The sequence below is a fragment of the Talpa occidentalis genome, unplaced genomic scaffold (genome assembly GCF_014898055.3).
Source record: "Talpa occidentalis isolate TD23 unplaced genomic scaffold, MPIMG_talOcc4v2.1 talOcc4.7, whole genome shotgun sequence".
NCBI classification, from domain to species: Eukaryota; Metazoa; Chordata; class Mammalia; order Eulipotyphla; family Talpidae; genus Talpa; species Talpa occidentalis.
This window is the reverse complement of record NW_023605083.1, coordinates 7,445,428-7,470,166: the sequence shown is the minus strand read 5'-3', so window position 1 is coordinate 7,470,166 and position 24,739 is coordinate 7,445,428. Positions and strand designations below refer to the sequence as shown.

The 24,739-nt window shown below is 39.8% G+C and overlaps 1 protein-coding gene across 1 annotated transcript in view; it reads right to left on the bottom strand.

The window, feature by feature from the left end:
• SCAI (suppressor of cancer cell invasion) overlaps nt 1–24,739 on the bottom strand; it is a 123,707-nt gene that overhangs the window by 49,641 nt on the left and 49,327 nt on the right. The window contains exon 3 of the mRNA XM_037491844.1: nt 14,661–14,792. Coding sequence (XP_037347741.1) covers nt 14,661–14,792 — 132 coding nt within the window. The remainder of the gene's footprint in view (nt 1–14,660; nt 14,793–24,739) is intronic.

Here is a 24,739-nt window from a genome sequence, read left to right as displayed (position 1 = left end):
AGTCTAAGTATACAGGACTCTTGTTCAGACGTTTTATTATGTCATTCTTTTTTTTTCTTTTTAAAGATTTATTTATTTATCCATACCAAACCTGGGGTACAGGCCAGATGCGCAGGAAGGTGAGAGGATTCACCAGAGACAGAGAGGGGAACAGAACAGGCAGACTGATGAAATACACTGCTGAGGGGAGCAGCGGGCGAGACAGGAGAGGTCTGCTTCGCAATTTGGGACCCTCACCGGCCGGCCAGGATCAAACTGGCGCTGCAGAGGCCGTGGACAGCTTCACAGCGCGGCACTCAACAGCCTGCGCCACCAGGGGAGGCCCTTATTGTCATTCTTGAAGAAGAAATTACTAGACATTGAAGGAAAGTATGCAATGAGATAAACACAGGCAATTCAGAGAACAGGATTTAAAAAAATCAGCAAAATTTAAACTAGCATCCTCAGAATTACCACACTCAAAAATAAGGATAAGATTCAATGTGAAAATGAACCCAGAACAAAGACAGAGGCTGCAAGTTAAAAATTATGATGACTGAAGTAAATATTAGAAGAGCTATAAAATAATGCTGAGGAAATCTTCTGGAAAGTCAATGACTCTCCCCTCCTCATAAATGAGATGGAACATAAAAGAGAAAAGATCAATGAAAGAGTAACAAGATTACAGCAAATATTGAAAAGAGGAAATACAAATTAAGGATCTATCAATTAACAAATTGGATGAATGAAAAATGAGCCATCTTTATCAAACTTCCGAACGGGAGGAGTAAATCACAAGGTTATAAGAATCAGACTAACACCAGTCTTCATTTTAAAATGAAGAAGGAAAACTGACTTTAAAGTTCTAGTAAGGATGAGGGGAAATAATGACATTTTCTAACATGGAAGGACTCAGAGGCACCCATTTTTGAAAAGCTGCTTGAGGATATACTCTACCAAAATAAAAGAAAAAACTAAGGAAAGGTGACTGACCACAAAACCCAGAAAAAAACAGATCCAACTCAGAAGCCCAGAGAAAGTTAATCCTACGACACTGTTCTACGTCATTTTTAAGTATTACATGATTTAAATTAAAAACTCACACAGGAGAGGCACACACGCCAGACCTCACCGTGTACCTATAGACAGCACCCAGTGACGGACCCCTCATCTGGACTGGTGGGTGTCCAACAGATGCCTGGCCGGGAGCTAGGATGCTGGGTTCCAAGGCTTCTCTTCACCCAGTGGGCTAGAGTGGATCTGTTAACATGAGGGGGACTTCAAGGACCCCAAGAAGCAGGGTAGCTCTAATGTGCACCGCTCAAGTCCTTCTTGAACACTACCAAGCCCAGAGTCACAGCAAGAGGTGCCCACACGGGCACAGACACAGGGGAGGGGATGATTTTTATTTGTCTCTCACAAAGAGCTTATATTTCTTTCTTTCGAAAATTTAAAAATAACACCAGTCTCTTGGAAAACAAAAATACTACAGGGCTTCCCTGGTGGCGCAGGCGGTTGACCGCCACACTGAAGCTGTCTGCAGCCTCTGCAGCACAGGTTTGATCCCGGCTGGCCGGCGAGAATCCCAAGTAGCGTAGCAGACCTCTCCGGTCTTGCCTGCTGCTCCCCTCAGCAATGCTTTTGGTCTGTCTGCCTGTTCTGTTCCCCACTCTGGCTCTGGTGAATCCTCTCACCCTCCCACACATCTGGCCTATACCCTGGTTCTTGTATAAATAAATCTCAAAAAAACAAACAACAACAAAAAATACTACAACACATTTAAAGCTTTATAGTCTTTTCTCCCCTCAATTCTAATCCCCAGAAATAACCATTATCATGAATGTATTATATATGCATACTTACGTATGTATGTGGATTTTTTTTTTAACAGAAATGGGATAAAACTATATATAATGTTTGGTGCATTGCCTTTTAAATTTAGTAATATATCAGGTTTCTTTAATGCAACATAAAATTATATTGGGCCTCCCTGGTGGCCAAGGGGTTAAGTCTCAGTGTTATCACCATCAGGGCCCAAGTTCGATCCCTGGCCAGGGAGCTGACCCACATATGGCGCAGCCGACCTCTCCTGTCTTGCCCGCTGCTCCCCTCAGCAGTGTCAATACACCTGTTTTGCTCCCCACTCTGTCTCTGATGAATCCTCTCAGCCCCCTGTACTTCTGGCCTACACCCCAGTTCTTCTATGTAAAAATAAAATTATATCAATATTTATTATGTGTAATAGAGTATTATAACCAATTTACTTAACCAATTACCTCTGATGGACAGTTATATTGTTTCTAGTTTTTCCCTGTATAAAAATGCTGTAATAAACAACTAAATAGTAATAAATCTGAATAGTTAAGTGATGTGAATAAAAGGAAAACTTCTGTAAGTGGAATTGATTGAGGGAGAGCTTTGCATTTCCATAGCAGATGTTAAAACAATGAGCAAAAAAAGCAAAGGTCTCTCTACCCCAACTTTTCATGCACACATAGTAAAAAATGAGCTAATAATTGCATTTTAAAAATTCATTTCCATTATCCTATGATAAATAGAAACTCATTTCAGATTACAGAAATAGGTTAACTATAGCTACTGGTTTCCATATATTGCAAGTTTTCATCTTTTTTTATGTCAAAGGATCAAAGGAACTCTAGTAAGAGGTTGCATTAGGAAGAGCTAGCCAGATCTTTTAAAACTGAAGTTGCTGCTAGAATCTTGAAGACATCAAGTAGCTGCCGCTAGAAAGACCGTATTATCCTATAAAAACACTAGGCAGCAGCATGAACTTCATGAGAACTGGCAACTCAAGTGCTTCTTTAAAGATACTGTGTAAACTCTTCAGGTTACTGTTTGCCTCAAGGTCCTTTGAGTTTCCAAAACTGACAGATTTAATAAACCTCAGTAATACATGCTGCTAAGGCAGTGTTTTATTACATGATTAGATAATTTCACATGTTCAGTAAAAAGGATTTTAGGGAAAGGAAATCTTGTATGAGGCCTAAAAGTACATAAAAGGTGATCTGAAAGGCTAGAATAAGGCTCCTGGTAATAAGCTGCAATATACATATATGTATTTTTAAAGATTTATTTATTTATGGATACAAGAACTGGGGTGTAGGCCAGAGGTGTGGGGGTGAGAGGATTCACCAGAGACAGAGTGGGGAGCAGAACAGGTGGATCCACTGAAATACACTGCTGAGGGGAGCAGCAGGTGAGACAGGAGAGGTCTGCTGTGCCATGTGGGTCAGCTCCCTGGCCGGGATAGAACTTGTGCTGCAGAGGCTGCTGATAGCTTCATAGTGCTGAGACTTAACCCCTTGCGCCACCAGGGAGGCCCAACACCCTTTCCAATGAAACATCACAAGTTATGATGAGACTCTAAATTAACTAAGATGCTTTATAAAGAGTTTTACATAAATTCTTCTACTATTCAGAGCTTGACTCTGGCCTGAAGATCTGAATATATCACTTGGTTATTATTACTGTCAGTAAAGATGGGAATTAATGATCCATAGAATTAAATTAAATGGGGTTCTGAGAATTATCCCATAAGCTAAATGGCCTTATATTTCATATTGTGCAAAGGCACCTATGTTATAAATTGGCTGCTCCTATTCTTTTTCTAAGGCTTTATAGGAAAGTGAAAATACGACACTAATGTCTCTTTTAAAAAATCCTCAGCTCTATTAATAGAAATCAGAAGACTATGGTAGGAAGAAGTGTGGTACAAATGATTCAATGTGAATCTCAGAGATGTTTCAAATGTAATATTGAGAAGTCAGGAAATTGCTTCCAAGTTTCTATGAAGCAACCATCTTTACTAACCTGAATTAGCTGAGATCATTCACTGACGCCTACCTACACTCAACATCCAAACCCAACAGACACTCCTTAGCTCTCCCACCTGGCCTCTATGGCAAGATGCTGTTCCCCAGCTCCCACCAACAGGTAACTCTCTTCTCTTTGTTCTTCCAATCTTTTATTAGCTTTTCTTTCCTTACTCTGGTCCTTAAATGTTCAGTAAGTAGGTGCAGATGTGTGCACACACACTCACACACACACACACGCACACACACTCTCTCTCTATCTCTCTCTGTCTCTGTCTCATGCGTGTGCGCTTGCTCACTCTCAAATGAGAGCAGAGCTTGAGTTGCCAGGGAACTGGTGGCCAGTGAATCCTCTCTATCCTTTGGAAAAACAGCCTAGATTTTGAGTCAACATCCATAAAGTTCTATTTTGGGAGTTCATTCTGCTCTCCGAGTCTTGGGATGCTGTTGGTTTCCAACAAAGCTGTGGTCAAAGATGAAGAAACAATTCAACTTCTTGGAAGAAGGCTCCCAATGCCCCATCACACACCTTATTTACACAGAGCGGGCACTATTATAGGGACAGCTCTGCCCCATGCGTGCTTCTGGGATCATGTTCTACCAGACAAAGCTGTGTTTCTGACTTGCAAAAACCACTTGAGCATGTCCTTGCTTTAGCACCAGTATTCCTTTTGTAACCCACTGGTATATCTGTTTTTTAAGTTTAAGTTTAGGAGTGGAACTGTGAGTTTGAAAGTACACAGACTATTATGGCTGAGTGACGCCACTAAGGACAGATATATAGAGAATACCGAATCTCCACTGACTGATGAAGGAACAAAGCTTTTTTAGAGAGAGGGAAGGTGCTGGAGGGCCTGGCCAGCTTGCAGGTAGACGTCTCCTTTCTACCTCTGTATCCTGCCCCGGTGCTGACCCACAGAAGGCATTTAGTACCTTGTTCCCTTCCTAATGATGGTTCATGAATATGAAAAGCTTAATAATCACCTCTAGTGTGGATTTAGACATGCCACGTCAAATCCAAGTCAAAGCTACGGAAGGCATCTCCTCCTCCTGTGAAGCAGCTCCAGGGGAAGTATAAAAATTCCTATCGTTAGAAATAGCTATTAATAACCGTGTTCGAACAGCAGCTTGCTCATAGAAAAAGAGATTGCCAAATTTTAAATGCCTGGTGCCTTGTACCTTCCTTGTCCCACAAACAGCACTGGCCATCTTGGAGGTCTGAGGACACTCAAAGGCACTCTCTCGATGGGCCCTCTGAGCACACAGGTGATGAAAGCAAGGCGACAGGCGCATCTGCCATGGTTCCCAGGGTGAGGCGTTTGCCCAGGTTACTCCTCCAAGAGGGACTATCAGAGCCGCCCTGTGAGAGTTGGGGTCTTTACACCTATATACTTACACTGAGGGAAAACTCTCAAGTATCGTTTCCCAAATTACAGTCTGTCATATTAACACAGGTTATTACTTCACCTGCCAAACCTTTGGTCCTCTCATATGCAAAATCAAGAAAACCAAGGAGACACTAGGGTTTCCCTGGTGGCCCAAGGGGTGAAGTCTCAGCACTATGAAGCTATCAGCAGCCACTACAACATGAGTTTGATTCCCGGCCAGGGAGCTACCCACATGGCACAGCAGACCTCTCCTGTCTCACCCGCTGCTCCCCTCAGCAGTGTATTCAGTTGATCTGCCTGTTCTGCTCCCCACTCTGTCTCTGGCAAATACTCTCATTCCCCTGCACCTTTGGCCTACATCCCAGTTCTTGTATGCATAAATAAGTAAATTCTTAATAAAAGAAGAAAACCAAGATACTAATGAGGCTATTTTGAGGATTTAATGAATTCTGCAAGGTTCTTAAAATACCTCTTTTTGTTTTTCTCTCTTTACAGTCTTCCTAGAGGATCATAAAAAACTAACCACAAATACCCTGTTCCAACCAAGCGATCCATGGCCTGGCTCCCCTGGCAGCAGAGTGGGAAGATGCCCTACCTTTGTTTCTAGTCAGGCCTGACAATTCAGATCTCAGAGAGAACTAACTTATAAGACCAGGTCACACTGAGCTTTGTTAGTTAAAAAGAAGTAATGAGAAACATACCGATCTATTTAATTGTTTAAGATTTTGGTATAGCATTCAAACAGCTGATTCTCTGGATTCTGGGGAAATGATAGCAACATAGCTTTGAATCTACTCAAATACATTGTAAAACCAGACCGAACAATTAAAGAACAAAACCAAAAATCCACAGACAACATTTTCACAGCAAAAGTAAGTGTAATGGGCTGAGCTGTGCCCTCCTAACATTCATAGGTGACGGCCTAACCCCTGGAGCCACAGAATGTGACTGTAGTTGGGGCAGGGCTGTTAAAGCAGCCATTAAGTGACGACAAGATGGCCTTGAGGGAGGGATCCTCATCCAATGTGGTCTGTGTCCTTGTAAGAAGAGGTCAGGACATCCAGAGAGACGCCAGGGTGCAGGTGCACACAGGGGTGACCCCCCGAGGACATAGCATGGACACAGCCCCTGCAAGCTAACGAGAGAGGCCTTGAAAGAGACCAGCTCTGCTGACACCTTGACGTTGGGCTTGCAGCCTTCAGAACTGTGAGACAATAAATCTGTCATTTAAACCATCCAGTCTGCAGTATTTTGTTGAGACAGGCCTAGTAAATGAATCTAACAAGTGATGTACCCCTAAAGTTCCAAAATACTGCTGGATGAAGACAAATCACCAACAGCCCAAAGAAGTGAGAGCAAAGACCCTTGCACCAGAGAGACAGGAAGAACAAGTGGGGACATCTGGTGGCCCTGAAAGGAGAACCCCAAAACAGTCAATGTATATTCACTAGAAAGCACAGTGGACTATTTCGAGAACTGAAGTTAAAAGTAGGAGGAGGAATTTTGCCTGAGGTAAAAGCCACATGTGGCTACCAAGTACTTGAAATATGATAAATATAAACTAAAATGTGGGTAAGAATAAAATATCCAGTGTATTTCAGAGTATGAAAAAGAACTCAGTTGTTTTTCCTTATTAATTATGTTGAACTAAATATTTTGGATATCTTGGATCAAATACAGCATTAAAATTAATTTAACTTGTTTCTTTTTACATTTTCTTAATGTGGCCACAAGGTAGTTTAAAACCACAGCTGTGGCTCACATTATATTTGTATTAGTCAGTCTCTTAGGCACACAAATCATGGCATCTTCTGCGCTCTGACGGCGGCCTACCTCAAATGCAAGCCCAGTGCTGAGAGGTAAGCCGTGGAAGATGAAAGCACATGCTGCCCTTGGAAAACAGTTCAGGGTACAACCCCTGAAATAACACACCCCATTCACTTAGCAGCCTGTAGAACGTGCCTTAAGCAAGGTATGGACTTTTTGAAAGTGAAGAAAGAGGGAAGGGAAGAAAAAGAGAGGGAGATAAGAAGGCAAATGTGAGGAAAGGGGAAGACCCTCACAGGAAAGGGGAAGACCCTTGGAGCAAGCTGTGAACTGTTCAGTTATCCCTCCATATTTCGAAGCAAGGACATCCTAAACATAGAGCTTTATATATTTTTTTCTAAACATAGAGCTTTAAAGGACGCATTACAGACAAGTTCTTCTTTGATTTGAATATTAGGAGCATATTTAATAAAAATTATTTCAGGGCCTCCCCGGTGGCGCAGTGGTTGAGCGCTGGGTTGCGAAGCTGCCCGCGGCCTCTGCGGCGCCGGTTCGATCCCCGGCTGCTCCCCGGTCACCGGAGGAGGGTCCCACATGACGCGCAGACCTCTCCTGCCGCCCGCTGCTCCCCTCAGCAGTGTACTTCGGTCCTTCTGCCTGCTCTGCTCCCCGCTCTGGCTCTGGTGAATTCTCTCACCCTCCCGCGCTTCTGACTGTACCCAGTGCATGTATAAACAAACAAACAAACAAACTAAATAAATAAAGCATGCCTCTATAAAAAAAAAAAAATATTTCAGTAATTACTTTTATCTAAGGTCATTACACTTCATTTTGGTGTATTTCTCTGTAAATGTGGCTACATTTACAGCCTCTAAGGCTTATTTGGCTTTATGTATTTGCTCCTTTGGAGTCAAATAATTCATGACTTTGAGGCCTCTGTTGCTGCAAAGCACCCAAAGCTGGATATCGCTGGGGGACACAGCTGTGTGTCTCACATACGTGTCTCAAGGTGCTGCCTTACATAATCCCACCAAATATTCCATTCTGCTTCAGCAGCCTTAGTCACCATGGCAACCAGAACCCTGCAAGCACTTGGGCTTTTGATCATTTCCTGACAGTACTCAAAGCTATTTCTAACATTATTCTCACTTCATTACTACTGTAACTACATGCAAGAGCTATTATAAGCAAAACACCATTCATTTTATTCATTTCTCATTCTCTGGACTATGTTTTCTTACACAGTGAGTGGAAAGAAGAGCTTATTTATTATGCACATATTATTAGAAGGTATTTTTAGTCAAGAAAAATACTCCATTAAGATGTTCACAGCCGGGAAAATGAAAAGACTCTGATAAATTGGATGAATGGCTGAATGTAAGGTGGAAAGACATACCTTCAAGAGTAAAAAGAGAACTGTTACGTCCCAAACAAGATACTATACAGAAAATATGAAGCCTTTTCGGTACTGACATACACTTTTTTGTCCTTCTCACAAAGAATGAAAAAGTCCAATGTGAGGGCACCTCAGGGGCTGCTGAGGGCTGGACGCTTTATTTTGCACAAGATACATGGATGTGTCCCTTGGTCTATTTATAATATGTGTACTTTTCTGCGAGAATATTATACATCTATAATAAATTGGAAAACCGGCTTTCAAACTGAAGAAAGATAAAACACAAAGGAAGGCGAGCAACAAGATAAGGCCAGCAGTGAAAGGAGTGCAGGAGAGCGGGTGCAGTGCTAAAGGCAGATGCTATTCCAGCTGGATTCCCACTGCACCCCACTTCTTCAAGGTCCAATGCTCGTCCAGAACCTCTACCAATATATTTCTTCTCTGTAAGCACTAAGGTTCTGTTTTTTTCTTCAGACTAAGAGTTTTAAGTATTCCCAAAGAAAACCCTTCTTTCAGGAGAAATACTCAAAAACTATACCAATACTTAAAAGTGCAGAGAGGTTTAATTCACATATCTCAAAGAGCTCCTTTGAAGAAGACTGGGGAAGCAGTGTGGAGAAGCTTTGAACTCTCAACCTGCCACTGTGGGGAACGTCAATGAGCACCCCTAGAACTGAGGAGTAGTGAGGCCTTTCCAATGACTCACCAATCAAAATCTAACAGTGAACAAAACACTTTCATTTATATAAGCAGGCACAGAAACTACACACCCTCAGTGTGCCAGACGTGGGGAGAAAATCCAGTCCCTCAGAAGAAAGAGACCAAACTGGGTCCTAAGAGTAAACAGTTCCCACTAAAAGTTAATATGGCAATTGTACATAACATAGATTTAATTGAAAATTTTTTAAAGATTTATTTTTATTTATTTATGCATACAAGAACTTGGGTATAGGACAGAGGTGAGGGGGTGACAGGATTCAACAGAGACAGAATGGGGAGCAGAACAGGGGATCTACTGAAATACAATGTTGAGGGGAGCAGCGGGCGAGGCAGGAGAGGTCTGCTGTGCCATGTGGGTCAGCTCCCTGGCCGGAAATCAAACTCATAGTGTAGTGCCTGGTGAGAGCTTGACAGTGCTGGAACTTTAACCCCTATGCCACCAGGGAGGCCCTTAATAGAATTTTTGATAAAACAAGATTATGTAAATTATACCATTTTTGCATTTTTTTCATGAATTATATATATATATATAATGGGTAATTTTTCATTTATATTTCCACCAAAATCTCTAATATTAGGTTATCAGAAAAGTCACAATGTATTTTTTCTATGTTTTTCAAGCAACCCAATAGCTCTACATTATTCCATTTGTGAGCATAAAACAAATTTTCTTTAAAAATGAAAATAAAAAGGAGGGTCAAAGTAGAAATGTCTCAGTAAACTACAGACGTACTATTAGCCTCACACCTCTCCAACAAAAGCCCAAAAGCATTCAGGGAATATATACACTTGACTTATCAGATAATTTTTTTGTCAAAACAAATGAGGTTTATTTAAATTGAAGAAGGTATGTCACACAAAGTAGTGAAAATAAATCCCCGATGGATTTGCTTATCTGCTCTTCCATGTCAAATCATTATTACTAGTTTTGTCAAATTTTCAAACAGCACTTTAGGAAAGTACTACTTCCCAACTGGGAGACAATCAATATATGAGTATAGCACATAATGATTTTCAGGTAGCAAGGAAATTATGATACCTGCAAGTTATATGTGTGTGTGTGTGTGTGTGTGTGTGTGTATGTGTCTACTGACAGAATTATGACTTAAACTAAGAGGGGCAATTGCAAGTCAGGGGTACATGTGTCTTTATATATTGACTATTTCAAAGAATGAGTGTCAAAAGAATTAAATCTTGAACTTGGTAAAGTTTCAAGTTTTAACAACTAAACTGATAGAGGTACCCCACCAACTAATAATAAATTATTAGTCATTAGGGCAATGCAAATCAAAACCACAATGAGATACCACTTCACACCCACAAGGATGGCTCTCATCAAAAAGACAGAATATAGCAAGTGTGGGTGAGGACACGGAGAAAGTGAAATCCCCATACACTGCTTGGTGTAGCTTCTTTGAAGAACAGTCTAGTAAAGTCTCAGAAGGTTATAAACATAGAGTTACCATAAGACCCAGATATTTGGGCCTCCCCCATGGCGCAGCGGTTGAGCGCTGAGTTGCAAAGCTGCCTGCAGCCTCTGGAAGCGCCGGTTCAATCCCCGGCCACTGGGCCAGGGTCCCACATGGCACAAAGACCTCTCCTGCCGCCCGCTGCTCCCCTCAGCAGTGTACTTCGTCAATCTGCCTGTTCTGCTCTCCCCTCTGGCTCTGGTGAATTCTCTTACCCTCCTGTGCTTCTGACTGTACCCAGTGCTTATATAAATAAATTAATTAATCTTAAAAAAAAAAAAGACCCAGAAATTCTATTCCTAGGTATATTCTCAAGAGAACTGAAAACATGTCCACACAACACTTGTACACAAATGTTCACAGTCATATTAATAACAGCCAAAAGTTGCAAAATAACTAAAACAAAATAGAAAAAAAAAAAGACTTAAAACCTTAGCTTTTTGGGAGTCAATTTTTAAAATTATAATTATTTATATAAGGATGCAATTTAGGGCCTCCCCGGTGGCGCAGCGGTTGAGCACTGGGTTGCGAGGCTGCCCGCGGCCTCTGCAGTGCCGGTTCGATCCCCGGCTGCTCCTGATCACCGGAGGAGGATCCCACATGGCGCACAGACCTCTTCTGCCGCCCGCTGCTCCCCTCAGCAGTGTACTTTCGTCCTTCTGCCTGCTCTGCTCCCCGCTCTGGCTCTGGTGAGTTCTCTCACCCTCCCGCGCTTCTGACTGTACCCAGTGCTTGTATAAATAAATAAATAAATCTTCAAATAAATAAATAAAAATAAATAAATCTTTAAAAAAAAAAAAGGATGCAATTTATCCATAAAGCAAAAGAAAAGACTGTCTTAAAAGATCTTTTCTGTTGTACAAAATAGGAAATAGCTGAGAGTAGGAGTCAAAAACCAAGTTTTGGGGATGCCTTCAATTAACAAATGTTAGCGAAGCACCTGCAATGGCCAGTCCCTGTCTCAGGAATGAGAGGAGTGACAAACTTGGGCCGGCTCTTAGGGACATTTCTTTTTCTTTTTCTTTTTTTTTTTTTTTTAAGGGATGGTTATTTTTTTTTTTTTAAGATTTATTTATTTATTTATACAAGCACTGGGTACAGTCAGAAGCGCGGGAGGGTGAGAGAATTCACCAGAGCCAGAGCAGGGAGCAGAGTAGGCAGAGGGACCGAAGTACACTGCTGAGGGGAGCAGCGGGCGGCAGGAGAGGTCTGCGCGCCACGTGGAACCCTCCTCTGGTGGCCGGGGAGCAGCTGGGAATCGAACCAGCGTTGCAGAGGCTGTGGGCAGCTTCGCAACCCAGTGCTCAACTGCTGCGCCACCGGGGAGGCCCCAAGGGACATTTCATTTTAATGTAGGAAGACATCACAAGCAAATCCCACTTATCACTATCACTGTTGGGATAAGGGAGGGACTGAAAGGGTAGGTTTAGACAGCATGTTCATGGAGGATTCATCTGATGGTCTTGTAGTATATTTAACATTGCAAAAGCTTTTTTAAAAGATCAATTAAATTCTTTTGTGAATATTTTTTATATCATTCTTCATTTCTGTACAATGTGTGCTTTCTCATCTCGGTTACAGTCCCTGCAAAATTCCTACCACCAATTCACCCGTGTACCATCACCATAGTCCCTTGTGCTCTTCCCACCCCTGTTTTGATCCTACTCCCCTCATCCCCCCTGTAGAATGTCTCTGGTTTATAGTTGTTTGTTAATTTTGATATTTACTTTATTATATTTACTCTTTATTTTCCTGATCCCTTATTTGGATCCTCTACATTCCTCCTAAAAGAGAGACCATACATTATTTTTCTTTATCTATCTGGCTTATTTCACTGAGAATAAGATCAATTAACTTCTATAAAAATAAGCTCTGCCTGCTGTGTGGAGATTTCTGGACCTACTAAACATAGAGCTTCCACATGATCCAGCAATTCCACTCCTAGGTATTTACCCAAAGGACACAGAAACATTAATTCCAAAGAACACCTGCACCCCTATGTTTATAGCAGCACTGTTTACAATAGCTAAGCTTTGGAAACAGCCCAAATGCCCAAAAATAGATGACTGGATCAAGAAGATGTGGTACATATACACCATGGAATATTACTCAGCATTCAAAAAAGATAAACACATGCAATTTGCAGCAACATGGATGGCGCTGGAAGGGATCATGCTCAGCGAAATAAGCCAGAAAGAAAAAGAAAAATACCGGATGGTCTCACTCATAGCAGGAATCTAGAAAACTTAAATAAGGGACCAGGAAAATGAATAACTATAAGAAAGTGAAAATCAAAATCAACAAATATCTATGAACCAGAGACACTTTTGGGAGGGGGGTGGCGGGAGGGGAGGGATTGGGGTCAAAATGGGGAGGTTGCAAAAAAAAAAAAAAAAAAGAAGAAGATAAAATGTCCCCTTGTTGGTTTCTGTTATGTTCATGATCTTTCCAGATCGAAGCATCAACTAGTCCATCCCAGTCCATGGAGCTCACTATGGCTGCCTTACTTCTGTAGGAATATGTGTAATTAAGTACAGTGAGTCTCTGCCTTGCAGTTTTCCCCTCTTCATCAGATATAGACATCCAAAATCAGTTGGCTTGCACTTTCTGAATTTCAGGCTTCCATTTCCTAAATGGAGGTGAAGTGTCACCTGGTTCTTTCCTCTTAAAAAGCACATGGTTCTCTACCACTACCTGTGCCCGAGGAGGGTGGTGATATAATTTGTTCCATGGAATAGTCTGCATGATGTTCTTATAAAAGTTTTCCTTCAAAAAAACTATGGTTAAAAGACTATGGTGATGGAACACGGGTGAGTTGGTGATGGGAATTTCATGGGGACTATAACCAAGATGAGAAAACATACATTGTACAAAAATGAAGAATGATGTAAAAATATATAAATTAAAAAATAAATGTATATATAGGTTGGTATGTGTAAACAAAAAAAAAAAAAAAAAATAAGCTCTGCCTGTATGGTTCCAAGCCTAGGGATACAAAATGAAATTATAAAACATATAAGAAAAAGATAGCATTTCTACCCAGAAATGAATTGTACATTAAAAATAACTCACTATCTTTGCAGCTATTTACTCCCATATAAAACTTCAAAAATAATTTATGCTTCTCCTTAGATTTTACTTACAGCATGAATTCATTTGTGACTGAGACTAAGCTAATGAAGCTTTCAGTCTGAAGTAAGCCAATATCCAAAGAATCTCAATAACTGAATTATAGGGTAAATCACTTACATGAAACAAAATGGTAGGAAATTATTTACCCACCACACACAGGAATCAAGTATACATTTTAAGAAAAGTGCATACAATCTCTGCTACCAATCTGCTCAGGGCATGCACAACTAGAGTAAAAATAACACCATCTAGAACATGCCATCATTATTTTACTCAGTGGCTATTTTATCCTAAGAGAAAGTCTGAAAAAAGAAACACAGGGGTCTCCCTGGTGGCCTAGGGGTTAAGTCTCAGCACTACCACCACTATGGCCTAAGTTTGATCCCCGGCCAGGGAGCTGACCCACATATGGCACAGTAGACCTCTCCTGTTTCACCTGCTGCTCCCCTTAGCAGTGTATTTCGGTAGATCTGCCTGTTCTGCTCCCCAGTCTGTGTCTGTTGAATCCTTGCACCTCTGGCCTACACCTCAGCTCTTCTACACAAAAATAAAATAACATCTTTAAAATTAAACATAAAACTGAATTTTAAAAAAGAAGCAAATGTAAACAAGTGTACAGAAATGCAACGAGAGAGCACATACATCCACTTGCATAAATAACCCTATTTAGGCTTCTGGACAACAGCGTCCCAATTTGTAAAATCAGAAGCAAATCGAGTAGGATGTGGAGTCATCTATATAAAACCATTTAACAAAACAGCTCTTTTCAACTTGAATAAAACAATGTTGTCCTCCCTTTCTATTTTTTTACCTGAAAATGAAGAAACAGAAGAAAAAAAAAAAAAAGCATGATCTCTTCTAGTACAGATATGCACTTAAGATAATAGCCATAATTTTCAGAAATGTATTACACATCAGCCTTGGGAGGGGAAATACAAAACTAGAGGAAAGTTGAAGGCATCAGGAATCCACTGACCTTAAGCCATTGAACAGCTGCTTAGATTTATCCAGAAGATAACAAAAATCTGTAACTGTTTTCCTCTCTCCCTGTGGGATGTCATCTTCAACACCTCCAGAGGACATGATTTCTTTAAGAGCAAATTCAGTCCTGCAAGAACACATATCCATTTACCCAACAGGTGAAAATAAAGAGACCTTGGTTACATCATCCTTTAGCATTTTTTCCCCAAGAAAAAGGCAGAATTTTTCTGATTACAAACAAATCATCAAAATATTTTAAGTGTAAGATGGTATGGGGATTGGACAATGTCTCATTGCCAATGGGAATGAAAATTGGTACAACCACACAGGAAAGCAATTTTTACAATATTCTCTCACCTAATAAATATTATTTGAATCACTATTATGTTCCAGGCTTTCATCTGCATATATAAGAATCAAAAATGCTTTTGACCTATTTATATACTTAACCTATTCTGCAAATCCATCCTAGAAAATGATCCCACCAATGGAAACCAGCTTATCCATAGTGATATTTATTTTAGTATCATAATACTTATTTTTTTCCTAAAATTGTTATTCATTCAATATGCATAGATACGGTGTGTATGATGTAATTTTTCATAATAAATCAGCAAATGAAACCAAAACTCTTACTAAAAACAGTGTATAGAAAGAACACACAGGCTAGTATAGATTTTGAGATCCAATTTGAGGGCACTGAATATCGTAATACTTAAACACAGCAAACAACCTAAAAGAACCAAAGAGGGAATGGTGAGGCATTAACAACTATACTTTATCCTATCACTAATTTATAATGACATTTTAGGTATTAAGGCAGTACTATGGGAACACCTCAACATAAAGGGGATAATAAAAACCTCTCACACACAGAAGTATAAATTAAATCTATATTTTATTGAACGTAAATTATCTTATATATAAAATCAGTCATGTTAATTATTTTAAAAAGAAGTTGCTGCCAGGCAGCAAAAACAGTATGAACCTATACTAAACAAACAAAAAATTCTTTTGGGTCTATACACAGACATTCTAGCAATCCTGAAGTCAACAACGAGAAATGTGACCCCCGTTTAGAGTGAAAAACCAGGCAGAGTAGACAAGTGCAGCGACCAGAGATGGGCCTCAGAGTGTGCTGCAGTTATTTTGGTGCATATTTTTTCTCCAGCATTGTCTTGAACAGACACTTGCAGTCTCAAGGCGGGAAAACTGCCTGCAACCCTAGAATTGTCAAGGGACTCTGGGTGATAGAGGGGGCACGGGAGCCAGCTGGTAGGAAGTAGTTTACAGCATGCCACAGCACTGGTGACCCCTCCCCCCATCACCTCTTTTCATACTCAGGAGACTAGGACTTTTTAACAGAGGGAAACAGCTTTTGAAAAGTGCTGTGCCTGGGAAGCTGTTTCACAGGGTTAGGGTCGTGGGTAAGCCTTCTCCCCCAGACTAGCCCCACCTAGAGTCTCTAAACTCAGCAGGAGCAGCACAACCAAGGCATAAATCAGAAGGCACCTCCCTCCACCCCCTCCTGTACCTCATGAGCCAGGGTGGCTGTTACCCCAGACTTTCCACAGAGGGAAAAAGAAAGTAAGTTTAAAATAAACATATTCAACAAGAAAGGATATTAGACATAAAGCAGGAAGAAAATGCCACAATGAAACAAAAAAATAACTGGGCATGAAAACTACAATCACTGAAAATAATAGATGGATGGCCTGATGTGCAAAAAGGATGCAGCTGAACAAGTTAATAAGCTAAAATATCGGGTTCAAGATACCATGCGACAGGACATTGGGAAGAGAGAAATTACGGGGGGAAATCAAGGATGTGGAATAGAGAATGAGGGAGATCACACACACATAACAGCACACAGACAGGACAGGAAAAAATACATGGTGAGGGGGATTTAGAAATACTGTGGAAGCAAATTTCCCAGAAGCAGAGAATGCATAAGGCGGGTTTTTTTTTTTTTTTAAAGAGCTCAGAGAATGCAAAAATAGATAAAGAAATAATCCCAAAGATAGAAACATGGAAGTGAAATTTAAGAAGTCCAGGGGAGCCCACACCCCTTCCTGAATGAGTCAGTCCTACAACCACGAAGTAGGCAGAGTCCCACAGGTGTGCACAAGCAGGCAGCCGTAGGGCCCCACTTCACACATGGCCCTGACGGCTGCAGCCACACAGAATGAGGCAGAACTGGCAGGAGAAGCGAGACCCTGAAGGGTGAGAAGGGCATTCCCAGTCCAGCGGCTGAGGATGCACTGGGACCAGCACATCTGCGGAGGGCGGTGCAGACACAGGCCCTGAGTTTCACATGTGCATGTGGAATAGATACATTCTGCCTGACCCGGCATTTACACTTCTGGAAACTTATCTTAAGGAACAACTATCGTGAGTGACAGATTATTTAAAACACAGGGAAGTGGTGCAGAACTGCTGGTAGAACCACAGGGAAACATCTGTAAGTCTCTGAACAAATGCTACTCATGTATCATCACAATTTCACACGATATTCTCTCTGCCTATTTTGTTCACCTGGCAAATTTATATTCTAGTTCAAGACATTATTCAAATGACACATTTTCCAGTAAAACCTTCCTTGAAAATCTAATCTCTTCCCAGCACTTGCATTTGAGCAAGTCAACAGAGGTGTCTTCAGTGACTCCTTAAGTTATACAGAAAACAATTACTTAAAAAAAAGAGTTTCTCTCACCCTCTAGACCTACACTGGGCAAAACTACAGTCATTAGACACATGTGGCTACCTAGCACTTGAGACATGAGCACATTGTGAGGGGTTATAAATATAAAATATACAAGGTTTTGAAGACCTAGTACGAAAATAAGTATATAAAAATTTCATGGCTAATTTTTATTTTGTTACATCTTGAAATATTCTGATTTAATAAAATAAATTTTTAAAATCCATTTCATCTATTTTTTACTTTTTCAGGTGGCTTACTAGAAAATTTATAATCATGCTGACTCGATTATATTTCTTTTGAACAGCACGGTACTAGACTGTGATTAACTGGAAGTTAAAACACAGGTCAGATTTATCTTTTTATCTCCCACAATCTACAGAGTCCATACACACCAGGTATACAACAAATGCTTGCAGAATGAAGAAAAAATCTACATGGAGAGAACTGGAAAGAGTTTTGAGTATTTTATTATAGTAGAATATTTCAATTCTGGACCAGTTACTTCATAGACTGATAATTCAGATACCAAAACCTCTAGTCATGAAGACTTATGACACTTGACATATTGAAAAAGTAAACATGAAATTATTTTAATATGTGTGAATATGCAGGAAGCCATGGACAAATGTGAAAGAAAATTGATATATCTAAACAAATATATCTATATAAAGGTGGTAGTGATGTGTCACCCTCGCAACAGCATTATGTTTGCTGAGATAATTCTCAACAGTCATCTTCAGGGCAACACAGCTTTTCAAAATATTACAACTGCTATGCAAGGGGAAGTACAATCGGAAGGTAAAATAAAAAAGACCCTTATAATTTTTTTTAAATATTCCAGATTCTAGTCTGCAAAAGACAAATAGCTTCTCATGACTTTCTCACTTTTTCTATTCAAGTATTTGATAAGCATGTCTGTCCTTCCCTGTAATGCCATTGATCACATTCTGCCCTAATAATATAGATATCAGTTGTTAATGTCACACCAGAGCCCAAACTCCTCGGGGTTACAGTTACTCTCATTCTCCAAGCAGAAGAGAACTTTAAACACCATAAGTGCTCATTACAGGCTTGTGGATTAAACTGAATTGCAGTAAGAATTTTAGATAATAAAAACCCTAAACTTTCAAAATGTAGTTGTTATTGAACAGGTAAGGAAACATCACTGAAATCTCGGGTTATTCAATCTTCAGATAAAAAGTAGTTTATTTAAATCAGCATTTTAAATTAAGGTTTATTAAAAAGAAGGCTTTTTAAATATAAGGAGTCATCAATCTACTTTGCTTATCAAAAAATTCTAAATTTACCAAATGAATAAGCAGTAAAATTAATATGATATTTTTCTAATCAATTCTCCATCTATAATGTGAACACCATATGAACTGGCCATTTAACATATTTTTCTTTTTCTTTTTTTCTTTTTTTAAAGATTTATTTATGCATACAAGAACTGGGTACAGGCCAGAGGTGAGGGGGCGGTAAGAGGACTCACCAGAGAAAGAGTGGGGAATAGAACAGGCAGACTGACTGAAATACACTGCTGAGAGGAGCAGCGGTCAAGCAGGAGAGGTCTGCTGCGTCATGTGGGTAGCTCCCTGACCAGGGATCAAACTGGTGCTGCAGTGGCTATGGTGAGCTTCATAGGTTGTGTCTCAACCAGCTGCGCCACCAGGGAGGCCCCATTTAATATATTTTTAAATACATTTTGCCTAATATGCTAAAATTGTGACAAGAAGTTTATTATACTGAGAAGAAACAAATGATATATTAAGGACATTATTCTACTAAGGTCACTTGTGATACTTATAAAAATACATTGTAGTGTAGGTGATTTGGACCAACAGTTCCACAGAGTACAACTAAAATTTATTTTTTACTTTAAATAAAATCTGTCATCACAGCCATTAAAATAATTAAGAACTACAGAGTCAAGATCTAGGAGAGGGAAAGCAAGAGAGGGGATCCTTTAAAGAACGTGTGTCTCAGAAACATCCATTCCAAAGAGCACCTGCACCCCTATGTTTACAGCAGCACTGTTTACAATAGCTAAGCTTTGGAAACAACCCAAATGCCCAAAAATAGATGACTGGATCAAGAAGATGTGGTCCATATACACCATGGAATATTACTCAGCATTCAAAAAAGATAAACACATGCAATTTGCAGCAACATGGATGGCGCTGGAAGGGATCATGCTCAGCGAAAGAAGCCAGAAAGAAAAAGAAAAATACCGGATGGTCTCACTCATAGCAGGAATCTAGAAAACTTAAATAAGGGACCAGGAAAATGAACAACTATAAGAAAGTGAAAATCAAAATCAACAAAAAACTATGAACCAGAGACACTTTAAGGGGGGCGGGGGCGGGAGGGGAGGGATTGGGGTCAGAATGGGGGGGCTGCAATTGTATTGGGAATATAACAATAAAATTTATTATTTAAAAAAATAAATAAATAAAGAACGTGTGTCTGCACCAGTGGAAATGCCTGAGCTAAAAGATGCTCAGGGGTGGGGGAATGGAAGTTATGAGTCCAGAAGCGAGAAGGACTCTGGAAAGATTCTTTCAGCATCCAGAAGGCCTACGGTCTAGGGGCAGACCAGACCTCACAGCAACTGAAATCCAACTTCAAATCATCAAAATTCCTGACTAGCTGTAAGGGACTCTGTAGTCAGCTGTCCTTAGTCATCAGTCAGAAACAAATTAAAATTCTTCTTAAATGATACACAGCACACAAACAGAGACAATGAGATGGTTTTTAAAAATTATCACGCAAATGACAGGAAGACAACATGACCAAAAAATTAGTGAGACATGGATGAGACAAACAATTCTACAGAGAATCCAAATAGTACAAGGATCAGATGCAGTCTATAAAATAACTTTGCTTAGTATGTTCCAGATAAGAAAAAAAAAAAAAAAAGGAGGATACAAGCAGAGGTCTGAAAACTGTTTTAAAAAAAGAATCAACTGAAATTCCAGAAGCGAAAAAAATCAATAATAGAAATGAACAACTTAATAGATTAACTTAATGGCAAATTAGACACAGCTAATAAACTCATGAGGATTAGTGAACTGGAATACAGGTCAAGGGAAAATACTCAGAGGGAAGCAAAGTGTGGCAGAAGAAAAGGGCAGAAGGAAGAGACAGGAGTCATCTCCAACAGGACTTTGCAAAAGTGTCCTTATGAAATAGGAAAATAATCCGAAATGAAGCTTGGAGATGCAGAAAGGAATAAGGAGCAAGGGAAAAGGAAATATGTCAGCAAATCCAAATGGAAATTGATGGTATAAAACAAAGATAATATATCTTTTGTGCTTTACAAAGAAAAGAAGCGACAATGTTACCCCTTACTCAGAAGGGGAGTAAAAGGAGTTAAAATGGGCTAAGGTCCTTGTATTATTCCAGAGGTAACAAAAATGCTAATGGATATTAAATTTTAAGTAAAGGGAGCATACTTTTTTTTTTAAATTTATTTACTTATACATACAAGAGCTGGGGTACAGGCCAGAGATGTGGGGGGTGAGAGGACCCACCATAGACAAAGTGGGGAACAGAACAGGCAGACCCACTGAAATATACTGCTGAGAGGAGCAGCGGGCGAGACAGGAGAGGTCTACTTCGCCATGTGGTTTCTCCCTGGTCGGCCGGGGATCAAACTCTTGCTGCAGAGACTGCAGATTGCTTTATAGTGTGGTGCTTAACCCCTTGCACCACCAGGGAGGCCAAAGGGAGCATACTTTAATCTCTAGGGTAACTAGTAAGATAAAAGTTTAAAACTGCATAAATACCGAGTTAATAAGGTTAAAACAATAAAGTAGCTTTTACTAAACCAACCAAATGGAAAGTAAGAACAGAGAAAAGCAATATAGAAAAAACAGGACAAACAGAAAGCAATGAGTAAGATGGCAAAATGAAAAGGCAGTTATGTCAGTAAATGGCAATGGAATAAGTCATTCAATGTAATGAAGTCTATGAGCTTGGACTGAAGGAGCGGTCTCCCCAAGATGTTCAAAGCAGGTCTTCCCACAATGTGTCACTTTGGTATGTGGATTATTTTGAGCTGAGGTCAATCAAGGTTTTGCGGGCTCATATGAAACTTTTATCACTCTCTTAACTACACAGAAGAATGAAAATTGGGGCCGCAAGGAAATAAGACGCAACCCATGAAGCTGTCCACAGCCACTGCAGCACGAGTTCAATCCCCGGCCAGGGAGCTACCCACATGGTGCAACAGATCTCTCCTGACTCGCCCGTTGCTCCCCTCAGCAATGTATTTCACTCCTACTGATGATGTAGGAAAAAAAAGAGAATAAATATAAAAAATGAGGAAGGAAGTATCACTATAGGTAATAAAAAGATAGGTAACAGAAATAATGTAACAGAAAAAATGCCAATTTGAGCATTTAAGTAAAACAAAGACCAATATAAACACTTCTTACTGAACTTACTGAACTAGATACAAAGGAAACAGAAATTTGGAATAGTTCTATATCCATGGAACAAATTAGGAACATAATTGAAAGCTTACCTACAATGAAAACTCTAGGCTCAGAAGGCTTTGCCATCAAAATCTGCAAAACATTTTTTGTTGGTTTTTTTTTTTTAAAGATTTTTATTTCTTCATTTTCACATAGAACTGGGGTACAGGCCAGAGATGCAGGGTGGGGAGAGGATTCACCAGAGACAGAGCAGGGAGCAAAATAGGTGGATCCACCAAAATACACTGCTAAGGGGAGCAGCCAGCAAGACGGGAGAGGTCTCCTACACCATATGTGGGTCAACCCCCTGCCCGGGTATGGAATTCAGGCCATCAGAGCGATAGCACTGAGACTAAATCCCCAAGCCATCAGGGAAGCCCCAAAATCTACAAAATATTTAAAGAAGAAATAAAAAGGCCAAACTTATAAAACTCTCACAGAACATAGAAGAAACACTCCCCAACTAATTATGAGACTAACATAACTTTGATACAAAGACCTACCAAGGATATTGTGAGAAAAAAAAATTAAAGGCTATTCTAACTAATGAATATAGACACAAATACACTAACCCAAATGCTAGCAAGTCCAATTCAGCAATATATAAAAAGGACATGATGAAATTGGGTTTATTTTAGGAACAAAAAGTTGGTTTGATATTTGAGAATCAATCACTGTAATTTACCACATAAGTAGAATGAAGGAAAATTACATGACAATTGCTCAACAGATGCAGAGCATGCATTTGGTAAAATTTCACATGGATTCATCTTTTTAAAAAAAATCAACTCAGCAAAGTAGGAACAGAAAAGGAACTTCCTTACTTCATAAAGAACATGAATTAAAAACTACACGACAAATACCATACTTTGTAGTGAAATGTTGCCATCTTTGTCCTCAACATTATGAACAACTGTTATCATCAGGATCTGGGATACAATATTGAATAAGAAAAAAGAAAAAGGAGTGTAAGGACTGAAAAAAAATAAAAGATTTGAAGTTGTCAATATTCACAGATTATATGAACCTTTCCATAGAAATTTCAAAAGAACTTACATATAAATTATTAGGATTACCCAGTAAGTATAGCAAAATTGCTGGATATATTTATAAGGTAACTATAAAAAAGTCAATTGTATTTCTTTATCTCCAAGAAGAAATAACTAGAAAGTAAAACTTTAAAAAATATATCATTTATAATACAAAATCAAGTAACCAGCATAAATATGACACAGATATGCAAGACCTCATCACTGAAAACTGTTAAAGAATCATGAAAAATAAAAATACACCAGATTTCTGCACAGAAGTCTCAAAATTATAAAGACATCAATACTCCCTAAATTGTTCTATAGATTTACTGTAATACCAATCAAAATATCAATAGATTTGTTTGTGAAAAAGGACAATTCTAGAATTTACATAGAAATGCAAAGAGCCAACAGCAGCTAATATAATCTGAAGAACAAGATGGGGGTCTAACCCCATTGGGGGTCAAGCCTTCATAAAAATATAGAATTAGGGGGCCTCCCTGGTGGCCCAAGAGGTTAAGTCTCAGCTCTATGAAGCTGTCCGCAGTCACTGCAGCACGAGTTTGATCCCCAACCAAGGGAGCTGACCCACATGGCGCAGCAGACCTCTCTTGTCTCACCCGCTGTTCCCCTCAGCAGTGTATTTCCGTGGATCCACCTGTTCTGCTCCCCACTCTGTCTCTGGTGAATCCTCTCACCCCCTGCATTTCTGGCCTACACCCCAGTTTTGTATGCATAAATAAATAAAAATCTTAAAGAAAAAAAATCCAGAATAAAAGACTTGTACTGGTGCAAGAGAAGATAAGCAAACCAATACACTAGACTACAGTCAAGAAACAGACCCACATGTACACTGACATGATTTAATAAGGAAAAATAGTTTCATAAAAATAATTAAATAAATAAAAAGAGCTGGTGCTGGGTCAACTGAATATCTAAACTAAAAGGAAAAAAAAAAAAAACATGAATCTTGATTCCTATCTACACTATACACCAAATCAAGTCTAGGCGGATGATGGATGAAATATAAAAGGTAAAATAAAATAGCTCTTCAATGTTATGAGAAGCTATCTTCATGATCCTGAGTTAATAAAAAAAAAATCCCTTAAACAGGTTACCAAAGAGCCTCCCTGGTGGTGCAAAGGGTTGAGCACAGCACTATGAAGCAATCCGCAGCCTCTGCAGTATGAGTTCAATCCCCAGCCAGACAGGGAGCAACCCACATGGCGCAGCAGATCTCTCCTGTCTCACCCGCTGCTCCCCTCAGCAGTGTATTTTCGTTAGTCTGCCTGTTCTGTTCCCCACTCTGTCTCTGGTGAATCCTCTCACGCCCCCCCCCCACATCTCTGGCCTATACCTCAGTTCTTGTATGCATAAATGAATAAATCTTTTTAAAAAAGGTTACCAAAAGCAGTCATCAAGAAGGAAACACTGGAATATTTCAAAAACCAAGTATTGCGTTAACTAAAAGATAGCATGAAGAAATTGAAAAGGCAAGCCATGGAGTAAGAGAAGACACAACTCTCTCTCTCTAATCTCTCTCTCTCTAATCTCTCTCTCTCTAATCTCTCTCTCTCTAATCTTTCTCTCTCTCACACACACATACACACACACGTCTCACAAAGGACTTAGACCAAAAATAAATAACCCCTACAAAGTGGTAAAACAACAACACTCCAATAAAAAAAGAGGGTGAGGTGAATATAAGTCTTGAATAGACACTTCAGGAGAGAGACAGTCAAGAGAAAGGTGCTGACCTCTACTATTGCAATTAAAGCCAAAATGAGGTATACAAAATTCTACCGGAATGTCTCAAATGTTAAAAACACACACACCTGACACCCCTAGCATTAGAAGAATG